A 16,226-nucleotide genomic window follows, 5' to 3' on the forward strand; every position below is an offset into this window, starting at 1 on the left:
TGAAAACTGAAGACTAGTCCATTTCAGCCAGGGTCGACGGTGCCCCTGGGAAACAGAAGAATGCGAGTTCGGGAAGGAGTGGGGGCACAGACGGCGACGTGGTCGCGAGCCGGAGTTCTGGGTTCCCAAGACTTCGCTGCGCGCACAAACACACACACGTGCGCTCACACGATCCCAGGCACGCACGCGCGCCCACACACCCCTCGCTCCCTCCCGCACCACCATGTCCTCCGAGCCTGGGACTGTGAGAAGATCAAAAGCATTTTTGCGCCCCTCGGAAGCGGAGAGAGGTCAGCCCGGCAGCCCCTTGGCTTTTGCTTTCTCCACCTTTGGTCGGCGGTGGACGGAGGGCGAGAGAGCAGCAGAGCAGCCAGCCGGGGAGAAAGAGAGAGAGGGCGCACGCCTTTGGGCTTTGCAACTTCGCGCACAAACACGCACGTGCCCACGCAGACATTTTGTCAACCCCCCCCCCCAGTGATGACACCGGGGGTGGTCCGCCCTACGCCTCTGGCCCCTCCGCCCCCCCCCCCACATTTCCACCCCCTCTCTAGCAGCTTATATAAATCTGAAAGCTGTGCAAGGCTGGCGACAGAGGGATCCCGAAATTGAAAGAAGAGAGAGGGAGCAAAGGTTGCTCGCTCGCGTTTCCGAGATGGTTTTCTAGAAGCGATGGACGGACGTCAGGGAATCCGGTGAGAGGCTTTTGCAAAAATCCCGCTTCGCTCCTCTTCCTAGCTCCCCTTGAAAGCTGCCCGTCCTCCCCGTCCTCGGCATCTCTTATACTCTGCAACGAAGTAAACAGGAAAGAGAGTCCCTCGTGTTGCTGCTTTCTGCCAACGTGTAGGGGGGAAAGCAGCAAATGGGGCTTTTTTGCGCAGGAAAAAGCTGTTTCCAGAGGCGCTTTTGCTGCTGGCGAACGGGAGAGGCGCGCGAAGGCGCGCAAGGCAACGCAGCCGCGGAAGGTCGCGGTCCCTCCGGACTCTCCTCGGTGGAGGCGGCCCGCCTTCTTCTCCACAGCTAGCAGGGCTTGAATTCGTCCCCCAGCCAACCCCCCCAAAAAAGCTAAAATAAATGGTTTGAGAAAATTAGCTTCATACTTCTATTTTAAACAGTCAGTTTGTTGGCACCTACTACTTCAGACCTCCATCTGACAATGATAGAATCACATCCACAACTGCACTCTCTAAGGGTCCCTAGTTTTTAAACTGACTGTATCTGTTTCTGCTTTTTGTACACTAAGCCACTCATTTATGTTTGTTATTGTGCATTACACTCTTTTTCACTTTGTCCTGCTAGAGTACCAACTCAGACATACGGAACTGTTGGTCAGACATCTGCTCAGTGGACGTTCGTTATGAAAAACAAGTCATCACGGGCATTAATTATCCCTGTTAACCTTGGCTCCATTCAGATGTCACGCTAAATCCTAGTTTACCAGGGGTTGCCAACGTGGCTGCAGGTGCTAGCATGCCCATTGGTACCACCTCTGGTGCCTGTGTAAGGTCTTGATAAATATCCACGATGCATGAGAAATTTGCCCTTCCTCCTAGCATCACTACATTGTACCTACATTTGGTGACTGGTACCCACGGCACTTTCTCAAATCCCAAAGGTACCCACTGGCGCCAAACCCTTGACCTATCACTTGCGTAATAAAGATGAAATGGTATGTGTAGGTTTCAGTGTTCCGTACTGTCAGGGAATCAGGAGCAGGAGCACTGGGGAGAGAGGAATTGGAGAGCGAAGGGGAAGAATCCGAGGGAAGCGTAGGGGACTATGACAGTGGCCCGAGAGATTCCATGAGCTTCTCCAGCGAATCAGAAGTTTCCCAGAAGGGGGCTCCGATGGTCAGGGCAAGGGGGGTCCCAGGGGGGACGCACCAGAAACAAGGAGCCAGAGGGGAACCCCAAAGCAGCAGTGGAGGATCGGGACCAGTTTCCCCACCAGAGTGTAGTGGGGGGGAAGAGTTACATGTGTCAGGGCCAGCGTCTCCTCCGGAGGGGAGGGAGAGTAAGTCAGGGCTGACCACGCCTCCATCGGAGAGTGGGGGAATGGAGGGGAGGTCAGTTGCAGCTAGCCCACCCAAAGGGGGAAGCAGTGACAGCAGCAGTGAAACGGTTAGGAGGAAAACGGCTGGCTGGGCGTGCGCGCCAAGTTCAAATGTACAGGCGCGCGGAACAGCAGGAGACCCGGATGGGGAACCAGCTCCTAAAGCCTGCCGGAGGGAGGGAGAAGGCTCAGGGGAATCAGCGGGAGAAGAGGCTAGAAAGGGCGGAACCCCGGCGGGCAGGCGGACCCAGAGGAGGAAGGAGCAGCGGAGAAGGTGGAGCAAGGCTAGAATCTTAAATTGGTGTCAAGGGGGAGGAGACTCAGACGGAGCATCAGCGGTCTGACAGTTGAGACGTAGAGCTGTGCGCTGCGGCTCTGGAAGTGAAACTGAACTTCAATAAAGACTTTTGTACTTAACAACGAAGCAGCGTTGGTCCTTTGTGAGCTGGGACCTTGGGCAGCCCTGACACGTACGATTCATTATATGTTTGAAAGATGACAACGTTTAACGTCTTCCTTTTCCTTAACTTTGTTGTAGGTGCCGCCATTCCTAGAGGCACGGCTCCTATGTATGTTGCTCCTATGTATAACACAGGCAACATATCTGGCTATGAAGGCACAACCGCTGCAGGCAAGTACAAATACAAGTGGTGTACTTGTTGGTGGGGACTCTAGTTCCCTAAAGTGTATGCTGTAATACAAGTGCTAGTTTTTAAGGTGCTTCCCTTGTGCTTGATTCAGACACTGGAGCATGATTGCTAACAGGAATAAGGCCTTGTCAGCTTCTCACACTTGCGCCCCGAGATCTGCACAGGTTGCTGATTCGTTACCTGGCCAAGTTCAATGTGTTGCTATTAGTATAAAGCCCTTAAAATTTGGGACATAGCTGTCAACATTTCACTTTTCTTAAGGGAAATTCCTTTATTCCGAATAGGATTCCTCGTAAGAAAAGGGAAAAGTTGACAGCTATGATTTGGGACCAGGTTACCCACGTGTGCCCACTGCATGAATGTTCCAATCCATTATTGCCAAGGAGAACTTTCTTTTAGCATGTTGCTCGTGAGACCTGAGAACATTCACAACTGCTTATCCTGCTGTTCTTACCCAAACACCATTTCTTTACAGGAGGAAAACATTGCCCACCTCCACCTAACTTGATTCCTAGACATGGAAATGGGCAACAGCCGCCCCAGAGAACATGGAAGTAAGTGGATACTGTTATGCATTCTGTTGTGGACCTCCTTCTCAGGGTCACATGACAGTGGTGTGGGTGGGGCCAGAGGCAAAAATGGGCCAAGCAGGGCATGCAGATTTCACCTTTGTTCAGTAGGCTAGTTTCCACAGACACTCCCACATCTCTCCCCAGCCTCCATTCAGAAATTGACGAGGTGTTTTCAGACTTCAAAGACATATTCTAACCGGGCCTGGGGAGAGTTGTGAGGGCCAGAAAAAAAGGGATATGGCATGCATATTTGGTTCTTGACCCTGAGGTCCCCCGTCCCCCACCCCAGACAAAGAGGACCATGGGAAGGTTGGTGGTCAATTTTGCTTATCCCTCCTTTTGGTCCTTTCCTACAGCGTTCCTGCCATTTCAGAAGATGAAGCCAAAGAAGCTTTTATCCAGTACGCTTCCAGCAAGTGCTGCTACAGCACAAACCCAGCCAAAGAGATGGTGTTTAATGACTTTCAGTTATTCAATACCTACAGAGTAAGCAGTATATATTTGTAATAGTATAGCTACGCAGAAGCAGCTGGTATGGTGGAGGCAGAGACGCCCTCTCAATGCTGGCATTGCCAGTCTGACACACCTGCCCCAACCACACCACCACCTTGCCCCAGTGCCATCCAGGTAAGCCGCAGTGACGCTGGTGTTGGGAAGGCAGTTCTGTGCTTCTTCCCAACTACAGCACACCAGCCACTGCCGCTGCCATTTATTTATTTTGATTACTATGTTTATATTCTTAATGGTTAGCTGCCTTGAGTGTGGAAGGTCCTTTCAAAGAATAAACAACAGGAAATAAATGGTATCATTCATTCCCAACCCCAGATCTTACTGTGCTGTCCGCAATGGCATAGCTAAGTCTCTATGTGAAAATTAGGGATACTTCATATAGGGCATTTAATTACCAGTGCAAATTGATGGCAGTTCACCTTTTGCCTAAATTCTGAAGTGCCCACTTGGACTGTGGAGGTAATAGAGCGCTTGAAGTTATTCTGTGGTGCTGTTGTGCAGCAGAATGTTGTGTTTGTTTAAGGCACATAAAGAAAAAATAATAAAGAGAAAGAATTTTGCAAATTGAATTTTCCCTTTGGCCACTGCATGGGTAATGACTTCAACCAGATTTGGGGGACCTGTTGTCCTCGAGGTGTTGATGGACTCCAGCTTCCATCCATCATCTTTGACCATCAGCTGTGTTGGCTGGAGCTGAATTGGAAATCAGAAACATCTGGAAGGCTGCAAGTTCCCCATCCCTGGCCTAACCTGTCTGAAAAGACAGAACTTTTAAAATTCACTAGGCATGGAATCAAGTCCTTTCACCAGAGACATATCAGAGCTGGCAGGTGATTCTGAAGGATAACTCACATTTCTGGTTCTTCTTGGGATTGTTACCTTCATGAATGTTTCTGAACTTTTTAATCTAGTACCAACATTGCTGGATATTTTGCCCATCTCAAGGCAATGTTTTTGCTAGCATGAACATTTCTATGCATGAACATTTCTATGCGCTGTTCAAAATTGATACACTTTTATGGATTTATTTTCATTACATTGCAACTTATTTTTTTAGTATCTGCTGTTCTTTCGTATTAGCATGAACACTTGTAGGTGGGGACATTCTGGTTTTTTTAGTATACATAAACATTTTGAATTAATGCATAAGAGAGGCATTTTACTTGTACTGTTTTGTAGTTTTCTGGTGGTTGCTTTGTGTTGGCTCTAACCAGAGACATTTTAAGGTGCTGCTTCCCTGCGTATTTGCCCTAAGCCAATTTTAAAAATCTGCTATTTCTTAATTGGCAGTGAAATGTTTAATTCTTGAAAGTTGTTTCTTAGTATAAACTGGAGACCTTCACTGAATCAAGATTCTCTGAATATAAGGCGGAACCTTATGGGGGTAAGTACCGCTATGCTACACTACACTACAATCCAGCCCACCTAGGCCAGACTGAACCATCCAAACCCTTCACAGTGTGGTGCCTCTTCTTTGACTTCTGTCAGCTGAGCTGGCCTCCTGTCGGTCACCAATTGGGCCGGCAGGAGTCCCGTTGACATTATCCCAGAGGATACTCAGCAGAGGGCCTTGAAATGGGTTTCCAAGAGAGGGAATGGGGCTGAGCGGGCTGGGATGCAATGGATCATGAGCTGGTCTAACAGCAGGCATCAGGTGACATTAAGCCAGCTTTTCCTGCCCCCACCCCCAATTCCACTGAGCAGCTGAGGATGTTGTGATGGCTCTGCCACTTCACAAAAGGTGGTGGGAGTTCGGGTAGCAACCTGAGAGGAATTTTACAGGAACCAGCTTTTATTGCTTTCTCAATGCATTATGTAAAGGACTCAGTATAATAATATAGAACAAGGCCTTCAACCCAGAAGGATAGATACGTTTAAAAAATTGCATATTTGTGTATCTTTGTTCTAAAAAAATCTGAAAGCATCAGATGGAACTGGGCTTTAGTATAGACCACCTTATCTCTCCATTTCTGTATGTCCTGAAAACAAGGTATGGTGGTACTTCACAAGTTGAACAGAATCCGTTCTGGAAGTCCGTTCACCTTCTAAAACATTCAGAAACTAAGGCGCAGCTTCCAATTGGCTGCACAGTGTGGTGCATCTCCGTTTACTTCTGCCGGCTGAGCTGGCCTCCTGCCAGTCACCAGTTGGGCAGGCAGGAGTCCCGTTGACATTATCCCAGAGGATACTCAGCAGAGGACCTTGAAATGGGTTTCCAAGGGTGGGAATGGGGCTGAGCTGGCCTGGGATGCAATGAATCATGAGCTGGTCTAACAGCAGGCATCAGGTGACATTAGGCCAGCTTTTCTTGCCCTCACTTCCCAATTCCATGGCCACTGATCAGCTGAGGATGTTGTGATGGCTCTGCCACTTCACAAAAGGCTGTGTCAGCAGGTGGTGGGAATTTGGGTAGCAACCTGAGAGGAATTTTACAGGAACCAGCTTTTATTACTTTCTCAATATACTATGTAAAGGACTCGGTATAATAATATAGAACAAGGCCTTCAACCCAAAAGTACATATTTGTGAACCTTTGTTCTATCACGTGATGCGATTCGGTGCTTCTGCGCATGCGCGTGATGTCATTTTGCGCTTCTGTGCATGTGCGAGCACCAAAACCTGGAAGTAACCCATTTCAGTACTTCCAGATTTGGCACGGCCCGCAACCCGAGAACGCGCAACCCGCAGCGTTCATAACCCAAGGTATGACTGTAGTTTGACTATCTTCTTCTATCAATAATGAGTTATATGTTAGCCAGCTTCCTCTCATATTTTTCTTCTTTACGGCCTTTGCCTCTAATGGAGATGTCCAATGAGGGGTGTTAGGTTCCATCACTCTTTTATATTTTTCCCAAACCCTAAACAGGGTATTTATTACTATATGGTCATTAAAACCTTTATGTACTTTGGATTTATCATATTTTAAATATGCATGCCAACTGAAATGGTTGTTATTCCCTTCTAAATCTAATAGCTCGTTATTTTTAAGATGACACCAGTCTCTTATCCAAGAAAAGCAGACTGCTTCATAATATAATTTTAGGTCAGGCATGCCCCCCCAAAACCCCTTTCTTTAAGGTCAATAAGCGTGTGTGCTTGCTTTGTTCTAAAACACCTGAAAGCATCAGATGGAACTCGGCTTTAGTTTAGGCCACCTTATCTCTCCATTTTTGTATGTCCTGAAAACACAGTATGGTGGTACCTCAGAAGTTGAAGGGAATCCATTTCGGAACTTCGTTCAACTTCTAAACATTTGGAAGCCATGGGAGGTGCGTTGTAGGTTCGGGTTCCAAAGAACGTTAGCACACCGGAACACAAACTTCTGGATTGTGGCGTTTGGGAGCCAAAACATTCAACTCACAAGGTGTTCAGAATCCAAGGTATAGCTAAAGATGGATGCCCTTCACAGTTTTGGTAGAATTGGAGAGTTCCTCAAAGACACCCATCCTGACTTTAAATGAAACATTGGTAAGATGAGACTGTACTGTATAAAGTGCAGAAGAAATTTATCTGTTTCTTCTGAGGTCATTGTCTTGGTATGGTATCAGAAGAAGTCCTGAGATTGACAAAGGTCACAAACAAAGTCTGAGAGCAATTTAAAGTATATTTCTGTACAATACGACATGAAATGAAGCAGTGATCAATTGTTGATCTTACAACTTGGATGTCTGCTTACTCATAAGACGATATGTCCTTGGTTGCTTTGCAGCCCATAATTGATACTAGATATGTAGCACAGGTTTTCTTAGTGAGATCAGGTAAACTAATGGGTCTATATTTCTAAGTAGAGAAAAGAATTTAGGTCACTCCAGTTATTAGCTGAAAAGTTGGGGAAACAAAAATGCGGTAAATTTATAATTGGTGTAATTTTAAAGAAGTATTTTTTGTGTGTTTGTTAAACAAAAGAGGTGGCGTTAAAATCAGGGCACTTTTGCAACAGTGGCTCCTGGAAAATGATATTTTGAAAATGGAAAGCCACACTATTGATTTTGAAGCATAGTTTGCACTGCAATTCATACAAGGGTAGACCATGGGGAAGAACGGATGAGGACGTCACTCTCTTGTGAGGGGAGGAAGTACACTGCTTAGAGATGACTGATTAAGCAGTAAATTAATTGTTGAAATGCTGGTGACGATCGTGGTAATGAAATCTGGCTCCCAATAGCAAACTATCATTTTGCCGTAGAGGCTAATATGCATGCTCTTATTTTTCTTGTATTGTGCATTGGAAAACATAAGCTTCTCTGAGGCCAAGCCAGATGGTAGTGTAGGTGCAGCTGTCAGAAAATAGTCCAATCCAGCTTTTCTTATACCAGGTGGAGCAGTAGATTCCTACCTGCGTGGGACACCTCCTTTGCCTTGGGATGTGAGAGCAGATGCTCCTGGCATGTTCCAAGAGAAAACCCAGAGAATCAGAGTGCCTCATACATCAGCATTAACGGTACAGAGCTAATGTATCAATGAATATGGCGGTATACGTAGGCCCATGCATTTTGTCTGGCCAGCACCCTTCCCCTCCTCTTTGGCACAGTCCTGTGCAGTTTTCTTCAAGGTAACGGACATTGAACTCAGTGGGGCTTACTGCCAGGTAAGTGTTCATGCCAGGTTGTAGCTTGAGTCCCTGATTGATTTTGGGCTGTGTCTGTATGAGCAGGATAGTATTTCCAGACCACCCAGGTCCAAATAAAAGCTCCTGGCTCCGTTTTAACACTCTCCTTTCTTTGATTTTGAAGGCTTGCCCGACATGTGGATCGACTGGTGGAAGTCACTGCAGTAGATGCAATGGCAACAGCAAGGTAAGTAGTTGTGAGTAAGGAGGATGTTTTGCTTAGTGTGGAGTTTTGGTTTTGTAGAATAGTGAGGATACAGGTGAGAAAATAAAAGGTGTTGGAGGAAGCAACATTTCTTTTGTGCAGTAGCCTATCCTGCTACAGTGGTACCTCGCAAGACGAATGCCTCGGAAGACGAATAACTCGCAAGACGAAAGAGTTTTTCGTTTTTTGAGTTGCTTCACAAGACGAATTTCCCTATGGGCTTGCTTCGCAAGACGAAAATGTCTTGCGAGTTTGTTTCCTTTTTCTTAAAACCGCTTGAAGAGGTACAGTTGCGACTTGACCGTGCTTCGAAAGACGAAAAACTCGCAAGACGAAAAGACTCGCGGAACGAATTAATTTCGTCTTGCGAGGCACCACTGTATTGTCTAAACAGCTGATGGGATGTTGACTAGTAGGACCAAATTGGAACCCCAGAGATACAAACCAGAAAGTCAGTAAATATTTGATATAGCAATTGTACTGGATGTCAGGGGTATCCATTTTCTATACTGGATTTTCTTCCATATTTGGAAGCTCAGAACAGAGAACAGTTAAAACTACTGACTACATAATCATGAATGTGAAAAATCACGACTAACAACCCTTCCATCAATTTTTAATCTGTTAATTCAGAAAAAGGTTTTTTATTTTTATTTTTAAAAACCTACATTTTTACATGCTTCATGAAAATAGAAAGGGATGAAGTATGGTGGAATCGAATAGAGTATCAAAGGCATTGCTGAGAGCAGCCTGCTCCATGCCACTATAGTTCACAGATTGATGGAACTGGGCAGCTTCTCTTATTAAGAGGCAAGAAATCTCCAGCTGCATCTAGGCAGTGTTAAGGAAGCAGAAGGAGAAGGTCAACACCTCTCATTTGGATGGAATCAGCCAGGTTGGGTCAAGGAGACAGGGAAGTCCTCTGTCACAGAGGGAAGACCTTTGGATTATTGACCAAGACAAAGGGGTCTCCAGGACTGACCCTTCCCCTCATACTTCAGCACCACGTTTCAAGAGTTGCAGGAAACAGATCTTCTAATATTTTTTTTGTCTCAGATGGCAGCAGTTTGAGGTTCATAGGGCTTTAAAAATACACTTGGTGGAGAGTGGAATCTGATTCCCGGCAGGGGGGGGGAGAGAGATAGTCCCCCTTGTTTCCCACAAGCAAGCCACCCAAGATTGTCTTCTCTTGAGAACCGCCAAAAGCAGGTAGAATTGAGAAGGCTTGGATCTAGCCAACATTTCTGACAGGTCTGCAGTTACAGCTGACTCATTTGCCCATAGGGACACCTCTTTGCAACAATGTCCTCATTGGGGATATGTAGAAAGGTGGTGCCTTGGGCCTCTCCATCTACATTCCCAGGGTGTTACAAGATGGACATCTTTGCTTCGGTAGTGAAGTGATTCCTTGTCAAAGATGATCATGGAGATCTGTTTTTGCCCAATGAGTGTTTTGTTTGGAGATACCCTGCTTATTTCTGGCTCTTTTGTCTAAAATTAAATCCCAAAAGCAACAGTGTGGGAGATGTCATGGAAGAGGAGTCCGGTTTGTGGATGACACATGTGAACAATGTTCGGGAAGTGGAATTGAAAAGTGCGTGAGTCAATATGCAAATATATGAAGAAGATGCTCATTTTTATTTGCACTGTGGGGTTTGAGTGTTGCATTATGTGTGACAATTGCACTGCTTCCTGGTCCCCTGATACGTGAGATACCATGGGCAATCGTATATTGGAGCTTCAAGCTATAGGTTCAACAGATGATAGGTTCACACGTATACTGTGCCAATGCATGCATGTGTAAATATCTACTTTTCTCTAGTTACTATAGCACAGTTGCTCAGAGACTGAGGCATAGACCAGGAAGTCTTTGCTTCAAATCTTGCCTTTGCTGTGAACCGAGGCTATATACACACTACATACCTTTAAAGCACATTCAAAGCACATTCTTTCCCTCAAAGAATTCTGGGCACTGTGGTTTTCTCCTCTCAGAATTAAAATTACCAACAATGCCCAACAAACTACAGCACCCATAATTCTTTGAGGAAAATAATATGTTTTGAATGTGTTTTATAGATATCATGGGTGGTCAGCCTCACTCATTGGGCTTGGGAAAGCTGCAGGATGAAAGACACATCTGCAGTATGGGAATAATAAGACTTAGCTTACCTTCAGAGGTGTGCAAATGTTTGAAATACTGCATGTGAAGACTTAAAATACCCTAAGTTAAATTTTTAAATTTAAAAATATAGGAAGTATTGTGCTAGATCTTTCTGTAACTGAATTGATTCAAATGCATTTTGCACTTGGGAAGGAATTTGTGCCCAAATGTAAAATAAAGCAAAAGGAGTCTATAGTCTAATTGTCTGAGAAACTAGGGAAAAAAATGGAAGTCTCTTCTGTTTCATGATTTTTTGCATTCAGAGACGTGTACAGTTGTTTTGCAAAATTTGAATTAGCGTGAAAAGTTAGACTATGAAAAGTTAGCGTGAAAAGATATGCGATGATGATGCGGCAGCCTCCCTGAAGCTAAAGCTGAACTGTGCCTAGTTGGGGAATGTATGGAAGCCTGTGGGAATTCCATGGTGGAAAAATAAATATGAACGAAAGGCTGCCTTAGGGATATGTAGGAAATAGAAGGATCCGAAGAAAGCAAAAGAAGCAGATTTACAGCCCTTAACCCAAACTGTGGGGCATGCCACACTGCATGTCTCTGTGTGCCTGTGTTGGCTAAGTGTATTCAAGAGAGCAGAAATAGGGTGGCCATCCCCTGACTAGTATTGGCCAAACTGGAAAAAGTTGCTAACTGAAAAAGAAGCTCTGCTTGTTATGCGTCCTGAGGCCCAAGAGATAGCGGCATTTCCCAACAGAAAAACGAAACAAGAAGACAGCTCTAGAACTAAGAAACCTCTATTCCATTGGTTTTGCCGGATTATCCTTTCCTTTTTTGTGTGTGTGTTTCAGCCGGGCTCACAAAGTACCAAGCTTTATGCCGAGTAGTTTCATTACATTTTATCGCACCCTGCGTTTTATTACATTTTATTTACAGTTGCCAGGAGTGTTCTGGGATGGGAAAAACAGTCTGCAACGATTGTGAAGGAAAAGGACAACTGCTGTCGTTTATTGAGCTGCAAGTTGAATGGTAAGTCTTGTCAAAATAGACTGTGGTGGAAAGGGGAGGCCGCTTCTAACGGTGTGGAAAATTGGCTCTGCCTACCAGAGCCGCCTGAGTTTTACATTCAGCATCTTGAGTGAGCAGGTCCGGTATAGATGCTACGAATGGTTACTCAACTGATCTGGAAAATATGGGCTTGAGACCTCTTATCATTTAGGTTAGCGTATGGGGCTAAATGAGGCACTGCTCTGGCTCAATCTGCGCCGACGGCTACCTTTTAGCATTGTGCCAGTTTTGTGACTTCATAAATTTATGGTCAGTGCCTGATGTGGTTCAGTTCCCCCATGGGACTGCACTGTGTTTGATATATGTTGGAGATTGGGCCGGCTCTTTGACCCCACGTAAAAAGCTTACATAGCAGGGGGAGCCATTTTGGGAGCGTTTGGTTTAAGAAGACCGTTGTGCTGTGAAAACAAAGAAAGGCTGCATGTTGCCATTGTAACTCTCCTGCCTTTTGCCTTCATAGGAAGAACAACGTTTATGAATATGTGGCAGATGAAAGATCTGGATTTCCTATCGAACTCTTCAAAACGGTTACTGGAGAGACGTTGTTTGTTGATGACAGCCCTATGGTAATGAAATGCTTTCACAAAAGCAGTAATGCAAAGAGAGGCAGGCCTTGAAAAGGAACTGTCAGGGAACTGCCATCGGAGCCAGAGGGAGAGGGAGGGCTCCAGAGGGATTACGGAGAGCGTCCCGGGAGGGAGAGAAGCAGCCCATCTTCTGGGGAAGGAAATCAGCGTAGCACCAGTGGAGAAGGGGGGCAGATGGGGGAATCGGCGAGGTGGCTCCATGACTCCTCGCCGGAGACCAGCGGGGAGAGCACGGGTCCTCCGCTGCCCACACCCTCCTTGCGCAGAAGGCTTCCGCGCAGGGAGAGTAGGCGGCGACTAGGCGTCAAAGAGCTTCTTTGCTGGAAGAAGTTCAAGAAACGCCTACTGACGAATTCTGCCAGCGATTGAGACAGCCACGGATGAGTGGCTGTCCGGACAGAAAGAGTTCACCCAGGTAACCCAGCCAGGTGTGGCACCGATTTACGCACGAGCAACCCCTAGAACCATTACAGGAACCAACTTAAGTGTTGACAATTAATCGGTGGAGCCTATTTCACCATATATTGTTCCCAAGATGATCAGTACATAAATCTTCCCCCACGCCACTGCAACCTCTGCTACCTCTCCCTCACCCTGGGCCACAGCACACACACAATCATAAAAGTAATTGTAGCCATACAAAAATACACAGGTATGAATGTGACATGCCTGTGCTCCTCCTCCCAGTCATGGAACTGCAGAAATTTTGGTGTTGGGTGACAGTGGCGCTTGGCCCACTTCAGTAGTGCATTTGCCAAATGGCAACACATTTTTCTGTGGACGCCCACACTGGGGCTTGTTTTGGCACTGGGCTGCCAGAGCATTAGAAGTGCCAAAGTGGGAACCCAACCTCTCTCTGGCTCCCATTTCCATTAGACGTTTAAAACAGCATCATACCACATTAAACAGTCATGGCTTTCCCCCAAGGAATCCTGGGAACTGTCTTTGGTTAAGCATGCTCAGAGTTGTTAAAAAGGTAAAGGGACCCCTGATCATTAGGTCCAGTCGTGACTGTCTCTGGGGTTGCGGCGCTCATCTTACTTTATTGGCCGAGGGAGCCGGCGTTTGTCCGCAGACAGCTTCCGGGTCATGTGGCCAGCATGACTAAGCCGCTTCTGGCAAACCAGAGCAGTGCACGGAAATGCCGTTTACCTTCCCGCCGGAGCGGTACCTATTTATCTAATTGTGCTTTGTGCTTTCACACTGCTAGGTTGGCAGGAGCAGGGACCGAGCAACGGGAGCTCAACCCGTGGCGGGGATTTGAACTGCCGACCTTCTGATCGGCAAGTCCTAGGCTCTGTGGTTTAACCCGTAGCGCCATTCCTTTCTGAGAGCTGCAGTTCCCAGAGTGGTTTACTAATCCCTCTTCCCAGGGAACTCTCCTGATAATTTTGTGTAAAAGAGAGAGGGCTGGACAGGGACATACTGGGTTGCCCAGAAACAGCCTGGCTTCATCATCTCATATTGGCAACAGTAGTTTGCGCTGCATTTTACTTACCTGTCCGCAGTGTAGGGAAGAGGCTCTTCTTGGGTGATATGCAGTTGTATTTTAGAGATCAGCTATGGTTCATGTCTACATAATGTGATAAAACAATGACTAGCCTGCTCTTGCTCCTCGCTCAGGACTTCAGTTTTCTATTTGTGTGTCTTTGAAATTTGTGTTTCCATAGGTATATCCAGTGATTAGTTTCCCTGATCTTGGCGTCAGTCAAGCCTCCAGCAATGCCGTTGAACAACACCAAGCTCAGTTTGCATCTACAAGGCGGATACTGAGGCAGGCAAGTGCTGTGAATATTAACCAAATCACCACTGAGGCAATGTTCCTCAGTGCTGTGGTCCAAGAGAATTGCCTGGAGTGCTTCCTTCCCCCATGCAGGGTCATGGTGAAGTTCAGGCACCTGCTGGCCTCCATCGGCCTGTGCCCTTGCAAACATTCTAAGCTTTGTAGGCTTTTTCCATATTGTTTGGCCAAGTTCCTACATTGGCAGCACCCTAGGCTAAGGGATACGTGGGTCAGAGAATAGGGATGGGGAACTTCTGGCTTTTCAGGTGTTGTTGTGCTCCAGCTTAAGTAAGCCCAGAAGGCATGCCCAATGGTTTGGGACAAGAACGTCAGGAGGGTCCCAGATTCCCCATACCTGCCAGATAGGGCTGCAGCATGTCCGTATTCAGAATGTGCCTAACTCTTGCCATTCTTCTATGTATAAAAGAAAGCCATTCAGGTTTGAACTTTTCTGTGAACGATACACTGATGTTTAGACCCTAAAAGTATCTTCTTTGTGTTTTTACAGAGGCAAACAATTGAGCTGATACTTCTCACCAGGGTACAATATTTATGGCATGGAAAACCTTACTCCTTCTATGTTTATGGCAAGGAACGCAAGGTGCATGCGGAGGATTATCCACAGAAGTGTTGCTGTACCATCCTGTGATTATTATGGGCTATAATAATAACTGGTGTAAAAGAAGCACTGTTGATTTAAACTTGTGGAATATTTGCAGTCCCTCCTCATCCCATTATTTTTTTAAATGAAGTTTACTGACTCACTTTATAAGAATTGTGGAAGATGCTTAAATAAATTGGACATAAAGGACTAAAGTTTGCCAAACTCCAGGATTAGTCCAGCAACTGGAGGAACGTGTAGCTACGCTCCAAAGAATTAGAGAGCTGGAGCTCTTCTTGGAAGCAACAGAGCACACTGTCTCCACCAAGGAGGAGACAGGGGACTCCCCTGAGAAGGAGGCTAGTTCACCAACACAGGAGCCATATATATGGAGAAACGTGACTCAAAGAAGTAGGAGGCCCAGGGTTCGCTCTGATTGTTTAGAAATACACAATCGCTTTGAGGTCCTCTCCCCTAGCATGGAAGATGAAGAGCAGACTCCATTTGAGGATCTCTCCCTCATTATAGTCGATCACTGTACATTCTTGAGTTCCCTACGACTTCCCGCCACCCCATCATGCATTTACTTCTTATTTTATCTAGTGCACTATTAATCTCTATTTTCTTTTTAATCGTCAATAATATATTCTCATAAATATCCATCGTAACACAGAAGTCATTCAAATCCTGCCACATTTATACTAGTACAATAATCTTTAAGATATTTTTTTATACATGTCCCATTTCCAAATAAATGTTTGTTCAGTATTACCTCTCAATTTGTCTGTCATTTTTGCCAGTTTGGCGAACTTCATCAATTTACTTTGCCACTCTAACTTTGCTGGGATTTTCTCATAACCCCCAGAACCCTCACCATCCGCGCCAATCCCCTCTCAATGACTGTGTCAGCACTTTCCAATTCATTGTGATTAGTATTCACGCTTCTACAGTAGCATACAAGAATATTTCTCTTGCTATTTTTGGTAAGTCTAGGCCAAGTATCCCTCAGAGAAAAGCCTCCGGGTTTTTTTTTTTATGAAGGATACCTTAATCATTTTTTTAAGCTCATCATAGATTATGTTCCAGAACTCCTTAATTTTCTTGCATGTCCACCACATGTGTAACATTGACCCTTATGCTTCCCTGCACCTCCAACATTTGCTTGAAATATTTTTATACATTTTAGATGATTTTAGTGGAGTCAGGTACCATCGGAATTGCTTCTTCATAAATTTTCATTCAGGGTGTAACAAGCAATAAATTTCATATTGACCTTCCATAAATTTTCCCAGGCGGTCATTGGGATGTTGTCGCCAAAGTCTTGGGCCCATTTGACCATAACAGATTTTACCTCCTCCTCCTTGACTTCCCAGCCTAGAGGAGGAAAGGGCTAGGCTTTGTTGGTGCCAGCAGCAGAAGCGCTTGAGCAGCCGCCATTTTAAGCAGCCCCTCTTTGGAGCCCTTTTGCGCGCCTCTCAT

At 45.8% G+C, this 16,226-nt stretch overlaps 1 protein-coding gene across 1 annotated transcript; it reads left to right on the forward strand.

Moving 5' to 3' along the window:
• Positions 1–558: 558 nt before the first annotated feature.
• On the forward strand, positions 559–15,526 carry LOC310757081 (protein SSUH2 homolog). Its single transcript, XM_083602227.1, has 13 exons — positions 559–692; positions 2,588–2,680; positions 3,175–3,253; positions 3,628–3,757; positions 5,105–5,165; positions 8,098–8,222; positions 8,515–8,577; positions 10,107–10,189; positions 11,645–11,737; positions 12,237–12,342; positions 14,034–14,141; positions 14,655–15,158; positions 15,257–15,526. Exons 2-12 carry the CDS (start codon positions 2,617–2,619, stop codon positions 14,793–14,795), a joined length of 1,053 nt encoding a protein of 350 aa, XP_083458353.1. The 5' UTR covers positions 559–692; positions 2,588–2,616; the 3' UTR covers positions 14,796–15,158; positions 15,257–15,526.
• The last annotated feature ends 700 nt before the right edge of the window (positions 15,527–16,226 follow it).

The sequence above is a fragment of the Podarcis filfolensis genome (assembly GCF_964270895.1).
Source record: "Podarcis filfolensis genome assembly, chromosome: 2".
Classification (NCBI taxonomy): domain Eukaryota; kingdom Metazoa; phylum Chordata; class Lepidosauria; order Squamata; family Lacertidae; genus Podarcis; species Podarcis filfolensis.

Bases quoted from the DNA above. Each gene is read 5' to 3' on its own strand.
- LOC310757081 (XM_083602227.1), top strand. From the start codon at position 2,617: ATGTATGTTGCTCCTATGTATAACACAGGCAACATATCTGGCTATGAA. The intron at 3,758-5,104 runs GTAAGCAGTATA...GTTGTTTCTTAG, and splicing joins AGTTATTCAATACCTACAGA to TATAAACTGGAGACCTTCAC. The intron at 8,223-8,514 runs GTACAGAGCTAA...TTGATTTTGAAG, and splicing joins CTCATACATCAGCATTAACG to GCTTGCCCGACATGTGGATC.